The sequence below is a fragment of the Strix uralensis genome, chromosome 1, assembly GCF_047716275.1.
Source record: "Strix uralensis isolate ZFMK-TIS-50842 chromosome 1, bStrUra1, whole genome shotgun sequence".
NCBI classification, from domain to species: Eukaryota; Metazoa; Chordata; class Aves; order Strigiformes; family Strigidae; genus Strix; species Strix uralensis.
Window position 1 is genome coordinate 139396115 of NC_133972.1, and position 26753 is coordinate 139422867.

The 26753-nt window shown below is 40.3% G+C and overlaps 1 protein-coding gene across 5 annotated transcripts; it reads left to right on the forward strand.

Moving 5' to 3' along the window:
- Window positions 1-1113: 1113 nt before the first annotated feature.
- Window positions 1114-26022, forward strand: TERF1 (telomeric repeat binding factor 1). Of its 5 annotated transcripts, XM_074882819.1 has the most exons (10): window positions 1114-1325; window positions 4757-4852; window positions 6972-7102; window positions 7773-7859; window positions 9220-9369; window positions 15756-15859; window positions 17072-17115; window positions 17501-17569; window positions 18191-18255; window positions 25257-26022. In XM_074882819.1, the coding sequence occupies exons 1-10, from the start codon at window positions 1148-1150 to the stop codon at window positions 25413-25415; spliced, it is 1083 nt and encodes a 360-aa protein (XP_074738920.1). In that variant the 5' UTR covers window positions 1114-1147; the 3' UTR covers window positions 25416-26022. The 5 variants fall into 5 exon arrangements, with proteins under 5 accessions (XP_074738920.1, XP_074738929.1, XP_074738946.1 ...); XM_074882828.1 differs by lacking the exon at window positions 17501-17569; XM_074882845.1 differs by lacking the exon at window positions 9220-9369.
- The last annotated feature ends 731 nt before the right edge of the window (window positions 26023-26753 follow it).

Genomic DNA, 26753 nt, shown 5'->3' on the forward strand with positions numbered 1-26753 from the left:
TGATCTTTTTAATTTTAAATTATGTATTTTCTTCTCTGACCTCAATTTATTTATGCCACAGCAAGACTCCTGCAGGTACATTTAATATGACCACAGGAGTCAAAGGCAGCAAAGTCCTACCAGTTCATTCATTCTGCTGATACCACACTGTTAATCCCAGGAGTAAAATAAAGCTCAAATTAAAGCCTTTCACCTGATCTACCAAAGGACTATTCCACCCTCCATCAAGTCTCAGACAGGAAAACTGTTCTGCCCTTCAGCATTTGCCTTAAATTCACCTCTTCGTAGACTACCTTCTTCCTTGTTAGGTTTTACATTTTAACATATACAAAGCATTGCCTTCTCAGATAGACGTACTCCACACTCCAACTAATTCAGTCCCTCTTCCCATTCCATCCTGGGCTTTATCGCCAAGCCAAGGCTTCCACTTTTCAGTTTCCAGGCTCTTTGACACTGACATGTCCTCCCCTCCTTCCTCCAGCAGCCTTCTCTCAGAGCCCACGTGAAGACATGCTTACGTGTAGCCCTTCGTATCACACGTGCACAGAACACCCGTGTTTTACCCTTTAGTCTCCACAAAGCGCGGGACTTGGCAGGCCTTACGGCCGACTGCTCCAGGCAGGACACTCCTTTAATTTTTCAGCCTCTGACACCAAAAGATACGGGTATTCACACGGCTACACCAAAGTTTCCCAGCACGCAGCAACGGCAGAGGAAAGCTCTCAAATCGCCAGTGGCCAGCGGGGGCACAGCCCAGACCTTCCCCAACATTCCTGTCGGGGGACAGGGTGCTGTGGGCGGCGTCACGTCGCTTATTCTGTTGAGGTAAAGGGGATGCCCTGCTGAGGGGCTCCTGCAGGCCGACGAGGCAGCTCCGGACACGCGCAGGCCCCGCTCCGGCCCCTGGCCGCTAACGGCCTCCTCGCCCGCCCTGCGGTGGGTGGTGGGTGGGGCGTGACGCCAGCGCCGCACCCTCCCTCCGCGGACTGACGGGCGTTGGCCACGCCCGCCACCGGACGTGACGTCAGCGAGGTCGGCGGGAGGCGGCCGCGCTGAATGGCTGCCGCGCGACAGGGGGCGGGACTAGCAGCGCCGAGGTGGGCTGTTGGCGGAGCGCGGTCTGCAGCTGTTGGCGCGCGGGTTAAAGATGGCTGAGGCGGCCGAGAGCTCTTCGGGAGGGGCGGGTGGCAGCTCTTCGCCTCCGCCGGCTGAGGTGGAAGCCGTGGCCGCGGGCTGGATGCTGGAGTTCGCCTGCTATTGCATGTGCCGGCACTTCGGGGAGGGCTGCGCGGCGGAGTTCCGGCGGTGGGGGAACGTGGCGCAGGGTGAGGGGCGGCGGCCGGTGTTGGGGTTCCGAGGGTGCGGGCGCTCTGAGGGCAGCGTGGCCCCGCAGAGTGTGAGCGGCAGTGTGCTAAAGCGCTAGCAGTGCTCCTGCACTTATTTCTAGTTCCTATAACCACGTTTTGCAGATCCGCGGAGCCTTCTAACGATCGCGGTCGCTATCGTTGAGGAAGTTTTCAGCTCTTTTGAGGGCTTCAGAAGATTTTGAGACTTTCAGGGTAGTCTGAGGTGATTTGACGGTATCAGCAACACTTGCACATGGTGGAGGTAAAACAATGCAGGCAGGATTTCTGTTTGCTTGTTTAATCCAGTGGTATTTGAGTTTAATATGCAATGGCAGCTCTGCTGGAGTATTGTAAGGTAATCATAGTTCTGGGGAATTTTAATGTTTTGATTGAGACCAGGGAGAGAAGCAAATTGAACTGTGCCAAGAAAACAGTGGTTACTGAGGGTTTGGGGGTGAGGACTTCTACATGATTAGGTGAAGACAAGCATTGGTGTTAATCTGTCACTGTGATTCTTTGAAGCTTGAATGTGGTATATGGTTGCCCATACACCATCAGCAGTCACTGCAGCTGAGGCCTCAGATGCTGAGAGTTCAAGAGATGCAAATGTGGTAAAAAACAGTATAATTACCTAAATACACTCAGTTCTTTGAGTTTATATTCAGGGTTATGGTGGAAGACTAGAAGTATTTCAAGGAACTATAGCACACAAAGGTGGAATTAAGTCTAGTGAATGGAAAAATACATATTTAAAATGAGAAATACTTAAGAGTGAGGGTAGTTAACAGCTGCAAGCAAATGTATAGGTCTCGGATAAATTTGATGGATTTATGATGGTTTTTCTGTTAGAAATCATTTTCCTGAAGATACCAGGTTAGAACTTTTGGGGATTATTTTGTGTGTGTGTTCTTGACTCAAGTAAATGTGATAGTATGGCTTGTTTAAACTTTTGCAAAGAACGGCATACAATGGCAGGCAGAATGATGAGTAAAAAGATTGATATGAGAAATTGTAAGAGATAGGAAATCTAAAGATAACGTAATAAAGTATGTTGAATCGGGGGCTGCTGGATTAAATTATTAATGGTGCTTCTCTGTGTTTAGCCTTGGGACTGTGACTCAGTGGGAGAAGTGTAATGAAATTTCATGAAGGGAAGCAGAGATACTGTCAGCACAGAAGCAGATTGGAATATCTCCTGAGAAGAACAGGAAGACTTTTGAGGACCATATTAGTTGAAACAATTAAGTTATACAGAATGCAGGATCGTGTGGAACTGGGAACTAAGAGCAAATTTGGGATTTGTTCCTGTTCAGCAACAGAGGAAAGAGTTGGGACATATCGGTGCTGTAAAATTACAAAGTCAAGAAGTGTGAAAGTTAAGCAAAAAGCTAAGCACAGTAATAAGATTGCATTAGAAAAGCAGGTATTTTTTTTTCATAGAAATACAAAACTATTACTCGTGCATGTGTCAAAGTGAGACCCTATTGAAATAATGATTGTCAACAAGAAGGTCAAACTGAAGCAAGTGCAGAGAGGTAGGAAGGCTTAAGGGAACAAGATGAGTTATTTTGTTGGGAGATAAATAATATTTCTGTATAGCTCAGTACACTGCCAAGCAGAAATAGCTAGGTTAGCTGGGATTAAGGATCTAAAGAGCGCATGACAAGGTTGCATGCCTTGCTTACCTTATCCTGCCTTGACAGGATATTATGGTCTGTGTACCTGCACTAGCTTCTGTAGGTATCTACATGGCAAGGAACTGGATATTTAGCCTTTCATTAGAAATTCTAAGGTGAGAAATACATTTGAGTGGACATAAGCAGGAAAGCATTTTATAATTGAGGGCACTATTAACAAATGAATTAGAGAAACTGCCCTGGGGTCAGGGAGGGAGAACAGTCTAGAAAAGATTACTGAGCCTATGTCTTTTTCTGTTTGTCTGCAATACTTGTGAGTAATTGCTGCTAAGCACCTGGTGTCTATGCAGTAAGCATTTCAAGGTTTCTTGTTCGCTGGAATAGATGTAAAGGAATTAAATTTGTGCACTCAAGACTGCTCCATTGTACAAACCAAGCACAGGAAGTTTGCTTTAGCATTATTGTAGGTGCACCTTAAAAGAACAGAGAAAGCTGAAAGATCTCAAGCTACTGGCCAGGATGACCCCTTTCATTCTGTGGAATGGTTCAGTTGCAGTATTTCTGCCCTACTTCCAAAAATTCCAAGCTCTGGCTCTGTCTTCAGGGCATTATGATGGTGCTTATCTCTATCGTTGAACTCATAGAAACTCTCTCTGAAATTGAACTCTATTGTCTGTTATGGAAAATGCATGAATTTGTGATTATAACGAGCGGCACTTTAGTAGTGTTCTTTTTCTACTTTCTATTTTAGCTGTAGAAATTAAAAGCTCTTGTATCACCTGTCCTCACTGAAGCAGTTGTAAGTGTGTTCTTCTGAGCCCAAATGAGAATATCCTGCTTGATATTAGCTTAGGTAATCATTTGGGGCTATTTAGTTACTTTGTAATTTCATGCTTACCCATTGTTCATAGGAGATGATCATACACCAATCAGCAAGTAGGCTGGGTACTTCCAAGTAAAACAATGTGTTATGTGCTTTAGTTGTGTCATTGCAAAATGTGGGGTCTCTTGCTCCAGAATCCTGGCTTTTGCTAGGCTGACACTGAAATGTGTACATAAATGCTTCCTGAACTAGGGTGTTCAGTCTGCTGCTTAGACAAGTCACTTGACACATTCTTCACTTTTCATTTTGAATGTTTCTGTGTTGTGCTGTGAAGATGAAATACTATATTCAGCACATTAAAATATGAAGTTCACAGTAACCAGCATGGTGGAAATCATCTCATGGTAGCTCCCATTCTAAAATATATAAGAATCTTTGTGACGTTCCGACCTTGTGAGGAGGATTTCCCTTGTAGATGTACATTTCTGACTTAAGCTTTCCTTGTAGCTTTTACTGCTTTTGGTCTGTCAGTCGCTATAGGAACATGCGAGTGTTACCAGTGTGCATGTGGCTCATGTTTTATGGGCATTCTACAGAAATGTTCTCTGGAGCAGACAGTTGTCTTTCATAGTAAGCTACTGAGCAAAAAAAAAACCTTTATGTAAGATACTGTGGTCTTCTAATTTGATGAATATAAGCCTGATGATGCATCTTACTACTTCTAGGTTACTGTTAGGAACTGCAAGAGGGATAGGTTTTTCTGATCAAATTCTTAAATATGATTCAAGTTCTTTTAACATGGAAGAATATTAACTAAATGTGCATCATCAGTTTCCTAATGAATTAGAAATTTAGTTGATTATTAGTCTGATAACAGTGTCTAGTATATTTCTAGCCACACTGTGGCAGTGCTGGAGCAAGACTGACTTAACTTTTCTCTTCTTTTCCAGCTCTTATTAATGGTGTCTCCAAAATACCTACACATCAGAAAAAAGTGGTGTATCTTTGTCAGTTTTTGATAAGAATTGCAAAAGGAAAAAACCTTGGTAAATACTCTTGATTCTTTCTCACTTGTTTAAATAGATTTGTGTAAACTTGCACAGAGGTTTATTAGGTTTTGGACTGGCTGTATTCCACATGTGATTTAGCTGTATGCAGGGCCACTGTTACTCTGTGCTGACTGATTTTAACTGCTCTGAGTTTGAATGACTATATGCTTCTTAAAATTACAGGGGGTTTTTTGTTAGAGTAGTATCAACAAAAGACATATACTGGAAAAGATTGACTAGCTCTTAGTGAGCAATATTTGTAAGTTTAAAGCACAAAATGTGCATTTCTTTCTGCACATGTAATTCGAGGTTAAAGCAGGACACTCAGTAGGAATAAGAATATTGATGAAAAGGATGACTGCCCTTGTTTCTTATAGAAGACTGTAAGACTTTCAGCTGGCAGCACGTCCCTGGGACTCTTACTCACTACCATGTCTCCTATTTGGCTGTATTTACAACTTAGTGGTTTAGCCAAGCTAATTCTGCTTCCATGCTCAAGTTTCTGGAAGACAACTTTTTTGCTGCAAGTTTTCACTGCTTGATAAAACTCATTGGAATTTAAGGGCTTCAAAAGCAGTCTTGCCAGCACAAGCATAGTAAGGAAAAAAAAGTGTATTTTAGCCTACCTTGTTTTTATAAAATGAAATTTCTTGAAGTTCCTTGTCAGGTAGTAACACTCTTCTTGACTTGGTTCAACTTGGGAATCAAATTCTAATATTTACAGTAATTCATCATCTACAAATTATGAAACTTTTCTGATAATGCTTTAAAACTATATTATTATATATAACACTTGGGAATTACTTCAATGCATGTTTTTATCAGTGTAGAGAATGACCTGTGTGGTGGGGAAGATTGCATGTGCTTGGTAGGTATTACATCAGATGTAGTTGCACAGTGTACACAGAAAGCTAATATATTGTATGGTAGCTTTCCTAATCCTTTTCCAATTATTAAAATATTTAATCTGAGCCTTAACAGAGTAGGTTGTTTCAGATGCCAGCTCTTTATGAGCTAAACACTTTGGTTTTACTTCATATTAAGCTTATTTTAATATTGTGTCATATTACTTGATTGAAACAATAATTAGAGAAACACAGAAGTGTTGTTTTTTAAATGTGTATCTATATAGTACTATTTAAATTTTCAGTGTTTGTCTTTTACTGTAGCAGGTGTCAAATATTTTTTATTATTTCAGTAGTAAATTGTTTACGTTCTGTCTGAAAAATACTTACTGTAAGGAATAAGAAGATATTGAGAGAGATTCTGCTATGATGTCATATAAAATGGAGGAATAAGTGAGACTGTACATCTTGAGCTAAACTGGCAGTGCCATGGGGCGGGGGGGGGTGAGGGGAAGAAGTCTTGTGCACCTGCCAGCTCCTACTGCATCTGTGATGTTGGCCCACTCACTTGGGCAGATCTGCAATGACCAGGCTGGGAAACTTTCTAGAGTGGTGAGGGGATGGTTATTTTGCCGGGCTAGATTTCTGCCAGAACAGGTCACTGATCCTGCTTGCTGGGAGTTTGTACAAACCTTGATGTTGGCACAGAGGTACAATGACATAGGAGGTTGCTTCTGCTTTTGCAGTGACATTCCTGTGTTAAGCTGTTTGAATTTCCCTCTCAGTTTAACCCCTTCAAATATAACAAAAAGTTAAGACATAGAAATATAGACTCGGGGGGGGGGGGGGGGGGGAACCTTAAGATTGTGGTTATATTGCAAAATTAACAGTATCCATACCAAATGTTTTGATATCTGATGCCAAGCTTTATGTAAGAGTATTATTAATGCCAGCCCAAATACATGATGCTAAACTTAGCACTATTGCAAGTGGCATTTTAAGTGAACAATAATTAGCAGGCACATAATCTCCCTTAAAAATGCAACAGTAATGCTATTTTAGCAAGGGTAGGAAGAACCAGTCTTATTGTAAAGAAGGCACGTACTTCAGGTCTCTTAAACACACCTGAAGAGAGACTAAAAATTATTTGAGGAAAAAGGAACAGAAATTATGTATATAACATATTACTTTATTGTATATAAGTAACGTATTTAGCTTTCTCCTTTAAGTTTTTAAATACCTTTTTTCTTTTTTTTTTTTTCCCCCCTAAGAATGCCATTTTGAAAATGATAAAAGAATTTCACCTTTGGAGTCTGCTCTGCCTTTCTGGACTTTACTTGAAAGGGAAGAAAATAAACTGGAAAAGCTTCATGAAGATATTCGTCTCTTGATTCAAATTCAGGTCTGTGTGACTTAATCAAAATCCTTCAGGATGCTACCTATTTGTTCTGCTAAAACAAGGCTTCTTTTACAAAAACTTGAGCTATTAGCAGGCTGAACTGAATTTTCTTAGTATGTTGTTTTTTCCAGCACAGAATAAATAGATCTGTATAGGGGACCTTTTCCTATCTAAATTGGTTCCTGTTTGTCCCAGTTCAAAATTGTTTCAAAAGCTGCCAATCTGAAAAAATTAAATATCATTTGATATCCATTTCAAAATGCTAGTATCTTGAGCTTTAAAATATATTATGAGTAGCTTTTTTCTTAAAAATAATTATCTGTATTAGAAGATTTTTGATTTCAAAGCGAAACATGTAAAAACATGTTGACAACTATCGGGACTGTGAAAGTCTTTTGTGGAAAGATGAAAGCAATACTCAATGTAAATATGGGACACTTTGCATCAATGAGGATCCTTTTAAATGCCTGGTGGAGAGATTTTTAGGCCTTTGTAGATAAGGTGTAATATTACTTCAGAACTAATTGTTATAACTAGATAATTGTTGGTAACTCTTAAATATCTAACTATGGATTTTGGAAGTCTTACAAAACTGTAAAAGTGTGACTTATCTTGTTTTTTCTGGATCTCAGGTGAAATGTAATACAAGCATATCTTGTAACTATATTTGTAGATTGTAGCAGTCCATATGGAAAATGGATATTTCAGGGAGGCTGCTGAAGTTCTTGAAAGGCTATATACAGACTCGGACTCCGATAAGGTAGTAACTTGTTTAACTTACATTAAGTGCTCTCATTTTCAGAGAAGAGCAGAATGGGTTTCCAAAGTTAGCAAATGCTACCTGCATAGCTTCATCCTAATTACTACCTATACAGGCACTTTACACACCCATGGCACTTGTAAATACAAAAGGAAATTTATGTCTAGGGGATTGATAGAAATAACAGGTGATTTGGGGGAGTAAAATGCTTCTAGCAGCTGTTGTTCTTCACTGTGGGCAGCATCAGTCCAATTGTCATCCCCTTTCCCAGTTCATATGAGGAATGAGGTGTCACTACAGCAGTATCAAACTCCCAGAATCTGTTTTCTCAGTGTAAAGACAGTATAAACATGCTGGTGGAGGCATAGTAGCTCCCTAATAATCAGTCTGCTGACTTTTTCTGAAGCACTGTGCAGTGCCCTCTATTTGTCGTCTCTGTTTAGTGTTCTACACACTGAAGCATCACAGGGAAGGAAAACTTATTAGCATCCATAGTGTAGAGTGGATATTATTATGCCTTTAGCTGAAAAAGATAACATATGTGGGTCAGGCCATCTCCTGGTTTGCTGTGGACTGCATCATTCAGAAAGATGCAAGTTTGAGTGCATATCTCTTTAAAATAATAGCTGGTACACACATCTGAATTTGCTGGGAGTGGAAAAAAGAATAAAAGAAGGACTGCAGGCGAAAAGGAAAAAAGGCAAAAATGCTGCCTCTATCTCCTGCTATATTAGGACACATGTTCTATGTAAATAGTAGTACATGCATAACATTCTTTAGATATGCTCTTCATTCAGGGGATTCAGATATTCAGAAAGTGTAGACTGTGGTAGTAGTATTCAAATTCATAAATAAGAACGCAACCTGTACACAGAGGTTAATTCTTGGCTATGTTGGTCTCTAAGATTGAGTGGTTGGTAGACAAAATGTGGAGTTGCGATTATCAGTATCAGTGTGTCCTTAATGCCACTGTACTAAATAGTCCTTTTCCTGAACACTATAAACCCCCTTTTGATGGAAGTAGTTTTGAGGCAGCAAATGAGAAAAGAGAACCTAGTAATAAGTGGCCTTTTCTGGGTGTTTTTGCTCTGCTAACAACCCTGCTTTCAGTGTTATTTATAAAGGAATGCGAATGAGGATTTCTGGAAAGTTACACTTAACCATTTACTGAGCACATAAAGTAACCTCCTGGTATTATGCCTAGTTAATTTTAGAACCCTTCAAACTGTAGCACGAAGTTATATGGGCATATTCAGAAAACTAATCATCATGTTTAGTTTTGTGTATGTCCTGTTTAGCATAGATGTCAAGGTTACTGCAGGATATACTTTTGTATTGTATAAAGCTGTGCTTTTCTTAGCCTTTAAGGGTGAAGCTGGCAACCGTAATTAGAAGCAAGGATCCATATGTTCCCCTTCTCCAAAGCTTCAGTTATGATCTTTTGATAAGTAAAGTCAAGTCTTACATTGAACTTTTCATGAAAGAGACTGAAACTAACTTCTTAATACAGGTATGTTAAAACTATTTTCAAAACTTAATTCAAAAGTACCTGGGCTTTGGATTTTTCAATCATGGATTGGTATACAGGGCACCAGACCTCTGGGCATTAGATGGGATGCACTTGTCCCAGAAGGGGAAGAGGATCTTGGGGCAGGAGTTAGCTGGGCTCATTGACAGAGCTTTAAACTAGATTTGAAGGGGGAAGGGGGCAAAACATCAGCCCATCTGAAGTCCATGTACACCAATGGACACAGCATGGGTAACAAACAGGAGGAGCTTGAAGCCGTGATGAAACAGGAAAATCATGATGTCATGACTATTACAGAAACATGGTGAGATGTCTCCCATGACTGGAGTGTGCCCGTTGATGGCTACAAGCTCTTTAGGAGGGACAGACAAGGAAGGAGAGGTGGTGGGGTGGTGCTCTATGCTAGGGACTGTTACGATTGCTTTGAGTACAAGTGTAGTGAAGACAGGGTGGAGTGTCTTTGCATTAGAATCAGGGGGAAGGCCAACAGGGCAGATGTTGTAGTAGGAGTCTACTATAGGCCACCCACCCAGGACAGAGAGATGGATGAAATATTCTACAGGCATCTAGGTGAAATCTCACGATCGCTTGCCCTTGTTCTTGTGGGAGACTTTAGCTTCCCAGACATCTGCTGGGAATACAACACAGCAGAGCGGGACCAGTCCCGGCGATTCCTGGAATGTGTGGGAGACAACTTCCTGATGCAGCTGGTGAGTGAACTGACCAGAGAAGGTGCCCTGCTGGATCTCCTCTTTGTGAACAGAGAAGGACTGGTGGATGATGTGGTGGTTGGAGGCCGACTAGGGCACAGGGATCATGAAATAATAGAGCTCTCTATTTCTAGGGAGGCCAGGAGAGGGCTAAACAGAACTGACATCCTGGACTTCCAAAGGGCTGACTTTGTCTTGTTTAGGCACCTGCTTGACAGGATCCCTTGGGAGACGGTCCTGAAGGGTATAGAGGTCCAGAAAGGCTGGGCACTCTTTAAGAAGAAAGTCTTAATGGCTCAGGAGCAGGCTGTCCCCAGGTGCTGTAAGAGGAGCAGGCATCAGAGAAGACCACCATGGCTGAACAGGGAGCTTTGGCTGCAACTCAGGGAGAAAAGGACAGTTTACATCCTTTGGAAGAAGGGGCTAGCCACTCACAGTGATTACAAAGAGGCTGTGAGGCTATGCAGGGCAGAAATCAGGAGGTCTAAAGCCCAGCTGGAAATTAATCTGGCTTCAGCAATCAAGGATAACAAGAAATGTTTCTATAAGTATGTCAATAGCAAAAGAAAGACCAGGGAGAGTCTCCATCCCCTGCTAGATGCAGGAGGAAACATGGTAACAAGTGATGAGGAGAAAGCTGAGGTGCTTAATGCCTTCTTTGCCTCAGACTTTAATAACAAGACTAGTTGTATTGAGGGAATCTAGCCTCCTCAGCCAGAAGACAGACTGGGAGAACGACCCCCCTGCAATCCAGGAGGAGACATTCAGTGACCTACTGCATCACATAGACATACAAGTTTATGGGACCGGATGGGATACACCCGAGGGTGCTGAAGGAGCTGGCTGGGGTGCTCGCCAAGCCGCTTTCCATCATTTACCAGCAGTCCTGGCTGACCGGGGAGGTCCCGACAGATTGGAAATTGGACAATGTGACGCCCATCTATAAGAAGGGTCAGAAGGATGATCCGGGAAATTACAGGCCTGTCAGTTTGACGTCGGTGCCCTGGAAACTGATGGAGCAGCTCATCCTGAGTACCATCACACAACACATGTGGGACAACCAGATGATCAGGCCCAGTCAGCATGGGTTTATGAAAGGCAGGTCCTGCTTGACAAACCTGATCTCCTTCTACGACAGGGTGACCTGCTTATTGGATGAGGGAAAGGCTGTGGATGTAGTTTACCTCAACTTCAGTAAGGCCTTTGACACTGTTTCCCACAGCATTCTCCTGGCAAAACTGGCTGCTCGAGGCTTGGATGATTGCACGCTTTGCTGGGTAAAAACCTGTCTGGATGGCCGGGCCCAAAGAGTTGTGGTGAACGGAGTTAAATCCAGTTGGTGGCCGGTCACAAGCGGTGTCCCCCAGGGCTTGGTTTTGGGGCCACTCCTGTTTAACATCTTTATTGATGATCCAGACGAGGGGATCGAGTGCACCCTCAGTAAGTTTGCAGATGACACCAAGTTGGGTGGGAGTGTTGATCTGCTCGAGGGTAGGGAGGCTCTGCAGAGAGATCTGGACAGGCTGGAGCGATGGGCTAAGGCCAACTGTAGGAGTTTCAATAAGGCCAAATGCCGGGGGCTGCACTTGGGCCACAACAACCCCCAGCAGCGCTACAGGCTTGGGGAGGAGTGGCTGGAGAGCTGCCAGTCAGAGAGGGACCTGGGGGTGTTGATTGACAGCTGGCTGAACATGAGCCAGCAGTGTGCCCAGGTGGCCAAGAAGGCCAATGGCATCCTGGCTTGTATCAGAAATAGCGTGGCCAGCAGGGACAGGGAAGGGATCTTACCCCTGTACTCGGCACTGGTGAGGCCGCACCTTGATTACTGTGTTTGATTTTGGGCCCCTCACTACAGAAAGGACATTGAATCACTTGAGCGTGTCCAAAGAAGGGCAACGAAGCTGGTGAAGGGTCTGGAGCACATGTTGTACGAGGAGCGGCTGAGGGAACTGGGCTTGTTTAGTCTGGAGAAGGGGAGGCTGAGGGGAGACCTCATCGCCCTCTACAACTACCTGAAAGGAGGTTGCAGAGAGCTGGGGACGAGTCTCTTTAACCAAGTAATAAGCGATAGGACAAGAGGGAATGGCCTCAAGTTGCACCAGGGAAGGTTTAGACTGGATATTAGGAAGCATTTCTTTACAGAACGGGTTGTTAGGCGTTGGAATGGGCTGCCCAGGGAGGTGGTGGAGTCCCCATCCCTGGAGGTGTTTAAAAGGTGGGTCGACATAGCACTGAGGGATATGGTGTAGTTGGGAACTGTCAGTGTTAGGTTAATGGTTGGACTAGATGATCTTCAAGGTCCTTTCCAACCTAGATGATTCTGTTCTGATAAGATTAAACAGTTTATACTTTCAAGGGTCTTGTTAAGACAATATTCTGTTATTGTATTAGATGAAGAAGCAGCTTTATTTTCCTTTGGGTTGTTTTATTAAACTTTTTATTTAATATATGTTTAGGAGAAAATTAGCAGAAGTAAGACTCGTCTAAAATAACTTTTGTGAATGTTTTTACCACAACTGTTTTGATTATAAAAATAGTTAGAAAAAAGCATAATGAAAAAGAGCTCTGTCATTAGTGTATCTTTAAGAGAAGCAGTTCTGATCTGAGACTCCTTAAAAGATAATGTAACTATATATTTAATGTTTATTTTATTTAAGTCTATATGATTTCTCATACTAAAACTAAAAGATCAAGACTAAAAGCTTTAGGAATGTCAGAGGAGTTAGGAGATGGAAAACTATTATTGCTGTTTTCCTGTAAATAAAAAAGTTCCTTGCAAACCATCTTGCTCAAAAGTGATTTAAAATAGGCAAGAGCAACATTCCTCCTGCAGTTCATCTTCAGGAGGATTGTAAAGAATTTCTCTTATGTTTACTTCCTATAAAAGAATATTGAATTACTTGATTACAAAATCACAAATATCTAAAGGTAATAAGAAGCAAATTTTAAATAAACAAACTTCAAGTTCCTCTGAGGTTTTCATTTTCTTACCAGAAAGAGACACTAGAGAACTTATTAAATGCATTTGAAGTATAATACAAGGAATACCTTTTAATGGTTTCATTCAGCTGTCAGTTTTCAAGTTTATTTTTCAAGGCTATTTCTTTGAGTCTAAGAGGAGATGGAGGTTTGGAGGTGTTGGAGAAGGTCTAGAACACTATAGGTCCTCTGTGGCTGCACCCCCACTGCCTGCACATCTGTCCTACTATCTGCAGCAAGGTTGCAAATCTTACTTCTGAAATCTTTACTTTTGACTAAGTTACTCTGGGACATGGGGGAGACAACTTTTGTGAAGAGTTCCCCCTTCTGCTATGCAATACCCAACTGTTTCCTAGCAGTGTAGCCTGAGTCGTCTACAGAAAAACACTCTAGCTTTAACTGTTAATCTCTCTTCTCTTTCTTCTGGTGCCATATGTAGAAGTATAACTATAGAATCATAGAACAGTTTGGGTAGGAAGGGGCCTTTAAAGGTCATCTAGTCCAACCTCCCTGCAATGAGCAGGGACATCTTCAACTCAGGTTGCTCAGAGCCCCGTCCAACCTGACCTTGAATGTTTCCAGGGATGGGGCATCTACCACCTCTCTGGGCAAACCGTTCCAGTGTCTCACCACCCTCATCTTGAAAAATGTCTTCCTTACATCTAGTCTAAATCTATTCTCTTTTAGTTGTGAACCATTACCCCTTGTCCTGTTGCAACAGGCCCTGCTAAAATGTTTGTCCCCATCTTTCTTATGGGGCCTCCTTTAGGTACTGGAAGGCTGCAATAAGGTGTCCCCAGAGCCTTCTCCAGACTAAACAACCCCAACTCTCTCAGCCTGTCCTCATAAGGGAGGTGCTCCAGCCCTGTGATCATCTTTGTGGCCCTCTTCTGGACCGCTTGAGCAGCTCCATGTCTCTATGTTGGGGGTCTCAGAGCTCTGGATGGGGTCTCACAAGAGTGGACTAGAGGAGGAGGATCCCCTCCCTCGACCTGCTGGCCACACTTCTCTTGATGCAGCCCAGGATATGGTTGGCTTTCTGGGCTGTGAGTTGCACTGCTGGCTCATGTCCAGCTTTTTGTCCACCGTAAGGTGGTCTGCATTGCTAGACTGTTTTGTAGGCTGCTTGTTCTAGGTTATTGTCAAGCTTGGAATCTATAGGATTGCAGATCCTACTGTTAATGAAGCAGGTTAGCTACCCTGTGAACAGTCTGCAGACAATGTATTACAAGGAAAAATGATCTATAGCAAGAAAGCATTGATCTTAATACTTCATAATTTTTGTTTATAACTTTAATTTTTTTCTAAAACACTTATTTTTAGGGACAATTATCATTTGAAAGCTACTGTTAACTTTTAAAATACAATATAGTGGATTTAAACTTTTTTTAACTAAACCCTTTCTACCCATTTATCTGTATGGAAACACGTCCTCACTTTCACATGTGTTTTGCTGCCATCAACCACTGTAAAAGAGACAGTATTTTGAAAACTTAGAGCTGAAAGATGTGGTAGTTTGGGTAGCTATGAAATTAAGGAGTGAAACTTTTTTCTGTGATTGGAAGGATTCTGTGACCAGAAAACCCCCCAGGATTTTCATGAATGAATGATTGAAATATAGTATGTTTTTATATTATCTGACTCTTATAAATGTTGAGAGATTCTGCAAGCTACTGTGAAGGACAGGTTAAGATTTCAAGACTGAAAATTGGATGGGTGACAGAAAATTAACAGGAGGCAAAAGCAAGCCCTGAAGGAAGAAACAGATGAAAAGTGGGAGCAACTGGCTAAGCAGAAAAAGAATTAATACTGGGCCTGTAGTGAATCTGTCAACTTTGGATCACTTTGATATTTGAGTGTTGCAAAATGGGTCACTTCTTGGCATGTATAGACAGTGTTGGATGGAAGATGGTTGGCTCTGCTTAGTAATAATGGTGCACAACCAGGATTTTTTTATGGTTTGGACAGTAAGTATACCTTAAGATGCTAGATAAGAAAGTTGATAGCAAAGTGGTGAGAATGACCTCATGTAGACTGATATATTTTTTTGAAGGTGGTGTTTGTTACAGCATGTAAGGGGGAGGAATCTAGGAAAAAGTAGAAATCTTACAATCCTTTGGACATTTTATAAAGAGTAATGAACTATTCCTTCCTCCTATTGGGAATTGAGGAGAAATAATCTTAGTTTATGGCTAAAGGTTTAGGCAGGAGGTTACAAAATTCTTTTGCTAGTACAGGCCTAAAGTCTGATCAGACATGCGTCTTTTGAAAGTGTTCTGTAGCACATGGCAGGATCGAACTAGAGGAACCTGTGAGGCCTGTCAGTTTTCAGTTTCTAATCTAGGTATAAAAACAGACTTTGGAGTACTTTGATAGTATTTGCAGTCTTAGTTAATTTCTGCAATGTATTTCACCCATCTATATGTTCACTTATTATGCAAGTATTCATTCACTTATGGCTATCACTAAAACTTTCTGAGTTGGCTGATAAAGATCTTGATGGATTTCAACTTATCAGTAGTTTCAAAACTAGTGTGTTTTTAATGGTAATACCTCTGAAGAGTCTGAAATAAGCGCTGTTAGTCCTAATAGAGAGTACACATATTAATCTTAGTATAAACTACTATCTAGGTATGCTGGCTGGCTTCAAAATTAAAGTATCAATTCCATTTCTCATAGGCAGCCACAAAACAGGTAGAGTCTAATGGATTGGGAGCAACAACATTGCAAAACAAAACTGTGAATGTTGAAGATGACAAAAGGAATTTGGAAACAAAACAGAGGTTTGTATTAAGTGTTATACTGCTGAGGGTCATGCTCAGACAGTAACTTGAAGCTTGCAGAACTAAGAGTAGGTAGAAGGAAGGATGTTAAACTCCAAGCTGCCATCCAATAGAAAAATAACTACAAGTACATTCTCTATTTTTAAATTTTGGCTTTGCTATGGTTGTTACTTTTGGCATTTACATCAAATAGCTTGGCATTAAGTTTAAGTAGTTGTTAAAAATGCAAATTTTTCAGTTTAAACAACTGTCAGTCTCATATGACAACAAAAACATAGAAATGCTTCATGTTGTTTTTTCTTTATGCCTGACTGAGCTCCTTTTACTCCTGCCCTCTTAATTTCAGGGTATAGGTCTTCTAGAGAAGAAAGAGGATGAGAAAGGGAATCAGTCTTTAACTTTTTCATTACAGCTAAACATAAGATTCTTTTAGTGGTACTAGTGTGATGGGAAATAATTACATTGCTTCATGATTCTGGCAGTGTGAACCCTCAAAACAGTTACATGCTTTTCTAAGAAATGCTGGGAGAGCTTGAAGCTCAATTCCTTCCCCCCTCCTTTGACTTTATTTTGAAAAATACCACCACTTCTTTCTCATTGTAGCCTGTAGTTGGGATAGAGCTTGTATTTCTGCTTTTTTTTTACTTTGAATACTTGGCATCATTTAGTTAAGGAAATTGACTGATGCAGACAGAGTATACAGGAAGACAAGTTGTAAGATTATTTTTTTAGAAGGAAACCTCCTGTCATATCTGAGAGGTATGATGAAAGACTTGATCAAAAAACCTATGGAAACAATTCCTAGATTGTGAAGAAGGTATGAAAAAATAGATGTGCAAAATGCCTTGTGTCTTCAAATTAAATGTGTAATGTCTTGTGTATTTCTCTTCCAGGTATAGGGAGGCAAGGTTAAGAGGGTTAATGGATTGAAGCAGTTAGTGTTTGTATGTCGTTGTTTCTGTAGAGAGATCTTAGGATTTTCTTTCATTTAAATATTGTGGAATCACATAAATGGCAAGTTGCTGCCTAGGAAATTTTTGGGGGGCTTTTTTTAAATATCAATGAAAGAGCAACAGAGTATTACAAATCAGTCACCTGGATCCATAAAAAAACCCCACAGTAAGGTAAAAATTACTTTGTTGTTCTTGCTCTTAGTCATAGACATTTCATGAAGTTCTGTGTATCTTTACTTCAGCTTTATATTCCCTGCAGGCCTCATTTAGGACAGAAACACAGAGTGAGCAGTGTTCTTCAGAGTGAGTATTAGCTTATTTTTACGTTTTCAAAATAGTCATGTCAAACACTTTCTCCCTTACATCCCCACAGTAAATGGGTTGGTGGTTTGATAACTGCTGTCTAATGTGATCAGATTAATATAAAAACAGTTGTGGTGGAAAAAAAAAACTTCCCAATTGTTGTGTGTGGCTTCTGCACAAATGCAGATTTGGTGGTTGCAATGTTCAGGAAGCTATAAAATGGTTTAAGGTTTTCTGGAAACTCATTTTGCAAAATCATTCACTATTTTCTGGCTTGCTTGGGGTTTTGTTTTCTTGTTTGCTTTACTGTGATTTACAGTATTCAGTGCAAAAGAAAGCTGCCAGAGGAATAATGAAACTTGTCTCTTTCTGACTTCTGACCTAGATAACTCTGGGGTGAAAGAAATAAAGAGGTTGGACAATTGGAAAAACAGATTGTACAAAAAATTAGGAGGTTCGTGCATCTTCCTGGTATTACTTTTTAAGAACTTATAACATGGATTATATAATACTTATAAGTAGGTTCTGAAAACCATTAGCATCGTCTTACCAGAGAGGTGACATTATAGCTTCTGCATGTAGCCATGTTGTACTTGGAAGGACAAACTCTTAAGATGCCTTGGGTGCTTGCTGTAGTTAGAACCTGACACATGTTCTGTGGAAAGGATGGAACCTGCCTACAAAGTATCATAGCTCTGATTGCTGGTTAGTTTGCATTCTCCTATGTAAAATGAGAGCAGTGCATATAGTAAAAATGTTTTTACCAAAATGAAATAACAATGTTTCATTATTATGTACCAAATTTTACCTAATTGTTTAAAATATAATTCTTCTGTGAACTCTATTGCATAGAAAATATAGTGACTTTTTTGAACAGACTATTTTTTTGAGTCCTTGGACTAAGGTGACGTTCCTGTGTATATGAATATACTTTTATATATGTATATAAACAAACACTGAAATTTGCCCAGTCTGTCAAAGCATATCAAAATAGTGTACATTCTTGTCTCGTGTAAATGGTAGAATGCAAAACTGCCTTAATGTATATAATGGATGTATGTTAACTGTCTTCTAGGTCTGAACAGCTTGCAAAATGTGGAAACACATGGAGATGCTTTGGCTTCTGGACGAAGAAGACAGGTTTGTACCCATTCTCTAGTCTAAATGGAGATAAAATTAATCTGTATTGCATAGAAGTGTTTTCCCAACTTCATATGACTCTCTTCAAAATGCCTGAGTTTAGAATTCTCCCTTACTCAAGTTGTGCTACAGCTCCTGAAACAGTTTAAGTTCTAATTCCTGTCCTTAAAAAAAAAGACTCTTTTGTGCAGACTCAAATATTGTTGCTAATGCTTATGAGCCTTTAATTTGTTGAAATACACTGTTACTAAAGCTTAGTCTGTCTTTTTAAAATGTGAAAAAAATAAAAAATTCTTTCCAAAAATTCTTTAATCCTTGGATTAAAGAAATCAGGATGTCATTTTCCCATGAGAGTTTGGGGCAAACATCAAAGACTTTGTTTTCCCAATTAGAAGGTTAAAAATTCAGCAATTTTATAATTCAATACTTTGTTCATATGAGGTGAAAACATATATTTACTTGGGAAACTATTCCAGTTTTTATAAACCAAATAATACGGTCTTTTTATAATGCTACATTTCAAATAGTCCTTTGCATTCTCTTTGTGGGTAAGCCTACTTCATTGAATTACTTTAAAACAATTCTACTATATTCACTAATGCTAGAATTCCCTATTAGTGGGAAGTACAGAAGTCTGTGCCTTAACAGAAGGCAATTTGAAGTTGATCTGATGCTGAGGTGAACTGTTACACACTGATTTTTGCACATCGCCAATTTTCTTGAGTTACCATAATAAAATGATAAACACCTCTGAATGGAATTAATATTAAATAAATGTATTCCCACTGTGATTTCCTCTTAAGAATAACTCTTAGGAAATAATATGGAGTCTTTCTGTTTAGATAACAGTGCAAGTTCTCAACATACGTCCATTTTGGTGTTTCACTTTTCCAGTGTTCATTTTGACAGTTCAGTTTTCATATAACAGGGAAGGACAAATGTGCTTATGTTTTTTGACTGTCCTTGAGAGTTGTACTTATAGTTCTTTAAGCATTTTTACTGAAGTTGAAGTACTGGTTAAATCTTCAGTTACATGCTGTCCTTGAATTAGTTGAGGTCCTAATGAGAGCTCCTCTATCCTTGGAGGTTAAGTCCCCTGCTACTCATAAACAGGTTTTCACTTTCTCACAAATCTCAGGAACAGTTAAATCACTGAGAGTGTCCTTAAAAGCTGCGAATACAACCAGAAAAAAAATCAGCACTTACTGGATTTGCTTGTTGCCTTCAAAAACATAATAAATTACTTTATTCCAGCTTATACTTGGATAGGTACCTTGTCAACCAGTTGCTGTTAAGCATGCACAGTTTCACCAATCTTGTTTTCAACATCAAGATTTAAACTGATTGGACCACAGCTTTATATTCACCTATTTTTATGTTGAGGTAGTCTGTTATGGGGTGAGCTACAAGCACCGTATCCAGGGCTAGGCCTTCTGCACACATCTTGCTAGAAAAAATAGATGTCGTGGTTAATTCTGTTACTATAGTTCAACCTTAATTGAAATGTAAAGACTAAATTTATAGAAAATTACATCTCGTAGTAGTGAAGAACTCACTGAAAATTTTATGAAAACTTGAAAGAAATTAATGTTCAGAATTATGTATCTTTAAACACTTTAAACTCAAAGTAGGCATTTGCTGTCTGTGTGGTATTTATTCCATACTCCCTGCCAGTGAGACCTCTCATAAATATTGTATAGAAAGCAGTGATAACTGGCCTTTTAAACAATAAATCTGCTCTTCTGCTTAATAATCTGGGTTATAAAATTGTCTGCATGCATGAAGGAATGCAGTGAATGTCAGAGCTGTTGACTTCTAGAACTTCCTTTTCTATGTAGTCCCTCTTTCAATGTTGGCATTGTTGCTCTTGTTTTTTAAATGGCACTTCACTGCAATGGTTCAGTGCCTGTTTTCAGCCTTTCATTGCTGTGTTTTCAGTTAGCTGCATATAACAATCTGCAGTGCTATTAAAAGACTGTACTTTATTTTCTCATTGCTAAATTAGGGAATACAAGTGTCACAGAATTTAGAGAACTGTTTGTACTCAACTTTATATCCTGTATGTGTATGGCAAGTCCTGTGAGTAGTCTAAAATCTGACTGACAGTTTGGCACCAAAATGGGATAAAAGAACTTACTGACACCAATGTGATGTAGATAAGCAGACACTCCTTTATTAACCGCCGGGTGCGCAGGGAGTCATCTCACCAACAATGCACACCTAACTTGTGTAGCATGCTGATTATATTGGATGCAGTAATGCATATTAATCAAGTTCTCGTATATAAACATGCTAATCCATGTAACTCATTTTCATATTCCCACCTCCTTCCGGTCATGCGCCCTTGAGTCCTGAAATGAGTTGGGGGGCTGCTTTTGCGACCACCACAGAGTACTGACTCAAAAGAAAGACACACCCACGCACCACCCCAATGTCCTTGACTCAAGGACTTTGTCTCATATTGCAATTTTAATATACTTCGAGGCCCTTTCACAATACAGCTTTTAAAACACCTGGTCTACAGGGCAATAAATCATGCTTACCAAACAGTCTAACAATGGTACCTTGTCTAGCAGTGTAACTGGTTGTATGGTTACCTTAAACTAAATACAACATCTCTATGACTACTTAAAACATTATACCACTATCTTCTATAAAAAATGATATTTCTGTGAGATTCTATTTAATTGATTAGTCCTAATCATTCCTTATCAAAATCACAAAAAATCATTAACTCAATAACAAATCAGTAACAGTTTGCTTAAAGAATGTGTCTGAAAATCTGGATTTTCAGAATTTAGTCACACTTTTATGGGGGGGGAAAAAATCCATATATTTAAACTTGGAGGAAAAAAAAAAATCAGAGTCACAATCAAAAAAACCCCAAATCAGTTCTGCTCTGGTAACCTAAGGAATAACAAGATCTTTAGATATGTTGAGGGTATGTCTACATAGTCTGTCTGGCAAACTCAAGGTTGCTCTGCCAGCATTCTGAGCAAGCCAAATGTCACATTGCTCTGGACTAGGTGCTGTGATTATGTTAGCTCAAGCATAGTGCTGCATTATGTCCAGTCTCCCAACCAGTCTTGGTAGCTTTTAACAGTGCAATGTATCTATGTATCTGCCATCCCAGGAGGCACGGGTAGTTTGGGTGGGGGGGTGGTTCAAGTTACTGCTCTATGCAGTTCCTCAGTGAAAAGAAAATTAGTCTCTGGTTTACCTGTAAGGCAGCGTCCTCATTTACATGTTATACTGAAGAAATATCTTTTAAAAAGAAAGCTCAATATAAGCAATTTAAAAGCAAAACAAGCAAAACCCAACCCTTTTAACAGCAATGTAATTAATCATTAGAACAAGTAACAAGGGTTGTGATTGTCTCTGTGGCTGGAAGTATTTGAATTATCTGGTGCTGTAGGTCAAGCATAACTGTGTTCCTTGAATAAAGATTTTGTTTAGGAAAGTTTTCAGGCATGCTCTAAAATGAGAAAAACTAGATGGTTCCAATTGAATATCTGGCCTTTTAATAATAGTAAAAAAAAAAACCCCACCATTCACTGCTAATGTTGCAAAAGCTCTGTGGAACAGAAGTATTGGAAAAAGGAAGTATTTTTGATAAAGGGTAGACTACTTTAGAGAAATTCTAGGTTTCTAACTGTTTAGAAACACAGCTGAACTACTACCACTCTAATTCTTTCACTGCTTATCAGTGATCATAGTTTCTTGAAGAGACAGTTGCATTAAGCTGGAATAAGTCCAGCTTTCAGATGTGAAGTTTGGTCTTCATGTACCTCAGCTTGTACTTTGTGTAGATGCCAAATTTTCGTTGGTTGTAGAATAACCAGAATACAATTTTGATCTGGCTGAATGTTACCTAAGTTCCTTCCTCTGCCTTTCACCTCTGAGTGCTGCTGCCACTTTTAGCAGCTTAAATTCAAGGGAAGGGGGGAGCCATGCAGAGTGGCACTCAAAATTGTCACCTGGTCCATCCCCAGTGAAATTGTTATTGCTTTTAAGGATCCCCAGAAAGGGTTTCAGGTCATTAAGATAAGAGAAAGTTTAAAAAAAATATATATTTTTTTTAATTTCCATGGATGAGGTACTTATCTGATCATCCTTGAGTACATCCTTGGGCCTCCTGTGCCACTGACAATCATAATGGCAGGCCCTGGATTGTCCTGCCCAGCCACCCCTTGTGCACGAGCAGGATGGTATGCATTTGTCTAATGGTAGCAGCCGTGTGATTTACATTTCCGCTGGATATGTTATTTGCAAAATTAAGTGATGTTTGTTCCCCTGTAATTCACAGATTTTGTCTGTATTACGCAGTTCTACTAGTTGGCTTTATCAAGTTTAAATTTCTGTAAGTTGAAGCATTTCCCTTTCTACCCAATTCTTGACAATTCTGGAATTTCCAATTGTAAAGGTCAGCTGTAGCCTGATTCTTCCAGGTTCCCTCCTGCTTTATAGCCAGTGCCATTTATCCATTTGATAGTTGGAAGTGATCTGTTACTTATAGGAGGAGGTCTTGTACATGCTCTAATAAACCTCTCTTCTTCATCCACCAAACTACACATTCTAGGCCTTCAGCCCTTTACATCTCCTATTGTTTTTCTACTGTTCTATAGAAACATCTTTCCCTCTGCAATCCAGTTGTTCCAATTAACCTGAAGATTTATTAGCACAGGTCCCTTTTGGGAGTCTGCATAAGGGTCCACAGGTTTGGTTATAAACTTACCGTTGTAGACATATTAACAAAGAGTTGTTCCCCTAGTACATAACTATTATATACATTTAACCTCAGGAATACTTTACAACTCAACCAAATTCTGCTGGCTATGAAGATGTTAAGGGACGTTAGGAGTAGCGAAGCTGAGCACAGATCCCAGAGAACACAGACACAGCCAGTCTCAGACTACCATGGATGAGGTGCTGCCTCCAGCAGCGCCCCCACACAGTACCCATGTAAGATATAAATGCAGGCAGCCAAGCCCTTCCTCTGTCAGGTAGAGGTGTAAGTTCACTGGTGAAAGCACACACGTGCCTCTCTAGGTTCACAGGCCTGCAAATGCTTGCAGATGCCCAGGTATGGGCACAGCCCCTCTGCCTGCCCCGTACCCCTACCTGTATCCCAGCCCTCCCACCTGCTTTACAAGTCCTTTACTTGCCAGCTGGTGCAGCTGGATGCACGAAATACTAGCTCTCACACACTCGTCCCATGGGCACTTCATGTTCTGGTTGTACTCCAGTGTACACTTGCAAGGTGTCTCTTTTTTTAATCAAAGGTGAAATTTTCACTCATTTGAGGAGACAAAGGAAAGGCAAAGGGGACCTGTGCTGCCTGGGTGTCAGCTCGCTGTCACCGCTGCCAGGCTGACCATCCAGCCCAGTGATAACTAGAGACTCAAAGGAAAAGCTACAGGATGCACAAGGGTTTCTCCTGGTCACAACGTCTATCCTGAGCCCGCTGTGCTGTCTGGGACTGTTAACATCAGGTCCCAAGGAAGTTCATATTGGAACTGGAGCCAGGGGAGGGTATAACTGGCAGTCCAGGACCAAACCTCCACACCTTGCCCTTGCAGCCAAGTTAACACCAATCCCCGCCTGGGCAGCTGCATGTGGCTTCAGCCCTGTCCTGAACTCAGCTTGTTCATTCCACATTCATACCATGTTAATAGCTGAAACCAACCCAGACTTTCCCAACCAGATACCAGAAGTACCTTTACCAGACTTACCTTGACCCGACTAGAGTTACAAAATACCTTTCCATCTTTTAGCTGTGAGTGGGGCATTGGACTGACCTGTATTAAAAGCTGGGATTTAGCAGCCCCTGCATGCCGCAGGAGCCTAGAGGTGGCCCTCGGCTGAAGCCCCAGGAAGGATTTCAAAAGGTCCTGTATCTTTCTAAGCAGTGGCAGGGAGCAGCCCGTGGTCTGTCCGAGTGAAGCATTCATAGCACTAGATGCTTTCATGGAAATAACATGAATTGCAGTTTAGATCAGGTCAGAGCAGAAGTGGTTTATTGCTGTGGCTATAGGAGAGGACAGGGAGCAGCACAGTGACGGCCTCTGCTGATGTGAACTCTGCCCAGCTGGGGCTGCTACAGTGTTCCTGTAACTTTTACATGCTGTTTTTTGCCATAACTGTGTCAGATAAGCAGCATATGGTACATAACAACAGCAAATGGAATTCACCAGACAAGGAAGCTCTAGACGGTACATCCTCACTCCTTTATCAATTAAATCCTTCTGACTTGCAAGACCATTAGCTGCAAATGCTTACAGATGTATAACTGCAAGTAATTTTGTTTCTTTATGAGAGAAATGTCATCCCCTAAATACTAAAAAGCTCATAGGTCATGACTGAGATTTAAGTAGTGGTCTCAACAAATGGCCAAAACCAAATGCATAGCTGTTACCTGAGGATGTGGCTGATCTCACTTTCAAATGCAGTATGTATCATTTTGTTTCTATCAGTGTTTTAAATATTGGTATTTGTTTTTTCTAAGGCACTGAAATTCCTTTGTTGTTGGTAAGTGGTGTCTTGATTCTTAGTCCCTAGGTTAATGTGTCACAAAATGCTTTCTCTTTTGTGATGCATACAGGATCAGTCAAAGTTTGTCTTGGCTAATAAAGTACAATTTTGGAAAGCTTGTTTTGAATGAAGCAAAACTTTGCCCACTATCTTTTTTCTTTTCTTTTCTTTTCCTCCTGTAACTTGTGAACATTGAAGCATGTGGTTCTTGTTCCAGGTGATGTCTGCTACTGTATTGTAACACTTGACTTGGTAACCTTTGTTGTTGTATTTGGTGTCAAGTTATGGTACTCAAAAGAAATCAAAATGACCTACTCACCCTCAGACATCTGTACTCTGTCTAGAAAGCTATATGAGAGCTTTAGACACCTGTATAAAAACTTGCTTTTATATTTGCTATAAGCTTAGCTTTTGCTTTTAATATCTTTTTCTGTTCATATATCCAGTATTTTTCTCTGTTCTTCCCCTAGCGATGGACTTACAAAGAAGACTTGGAACTGAAATCAGGAATAAGGAAGTTTGGAGTGGGTAACTGGGCTAAAATTTTGGTTCATGGTGACTTCAACAACCGAACTAGTGTCATGTTAAAAGACCGGTGGAGAACACTGTGCAGGATCGAACAAGACTGATTCGGATTACAGGAATTGACTCTTCTTGACCTTTCCCTACATAAGGACCTTGTCTAGCTTTTCAGAATAATAACTTGCTTTAGTCTCAGAGTGTCCAGCAGTGTTGCTGTCCTAAAACATGAAATAGAATAGTAATATGTATAAAATGTTCATGTAAGTTCACTTGCTTGGGTAACGATGACTTAAATGTAAAGCCTGGCCTTTTATCCTCATGCAATAGATGACCTAATTTCTAAAATGTGAAAATGCTTGCAGTGATTTAAGAAAGGTCAATTATGTACATAGGAGTATTAAATGCCTGGCAAATGTTTAGCTTGATAGAGGCTAATACAGAGTAAAGTGTTTTGTATTTTTAAAGAGTTGTATCTTGTCACATCGAACTTTTTATCATTTTACTTTCTGCCATATAATACATTCAAATTTGATTTGCTTCACTTTGAAATTTTGGTCAGACTTATCATCTCTGTCAGTAAGTTATACCAAAAAATATGTATGTATTGATATTGCTAATTTTACAAAATTACTCCTTTTTTTGTAGTTAAAAATGTAATACTCCATGTAATTTTATAAGTAGTAAAGGTGATGTGGGGTTTTATCAAAGAATTAAGCTTAAGCTCTAGGTGGAAGATTATTTTGAACTTGTGTATATCAGCATAATTGAACTTTTTATCTCGCAGAAGAAATGGAAAACATACGGAAAGTAACAGTATGATACTAGCTCTTAACATCTCTTGATTATCTTGTGCCACCTACCTTGCCTTGAAAAGCGACTTCTTCTAAACCAGCAGGAAAAGGAAAGCTCAAAAACGAATGGCCAGAGTGGGCTCTGTAACGAGTCTATGCCAACACTGTTCGCACAGCTCATGAGACACGTTTCATCTAGGCTCTCCCCTGCCTCTGTCTGCAGTGACAGCGAGCAAAGATACGCTCTGATGGGGGTAACTATCAAGGTGTCTGTTGGTCACTGTAAATGTCCTGCTTACCAGAGACTGCAACAGATGGACGGTGGTACTATGCTGTCTCTCTTGATTTAGATCGTGTGGAGGAGAGTTCCACAACCTCAGAAAACCCACACTTTCCACTGTCATACTGGTGTGAAGCTAGTGACTTGAACTAACATATCGCAGCGCTCTTTTAAAAGTGAAATCTCTTCAATTCAGATGTTTTCTGTACCTTTGTCCTTGGTTAAGGTTTTTATTTTACAAGAAGCTTACAAGGAAAAGTATTTGTACAAACTGGTCATAATAAGATAAACCTCTGAGGTATTTTTCCAGGCTACAAAGGAAGAGATATATTCTTGAAGACTGAAATGTTCAGGAAGTATTAAGCTAATCTCTC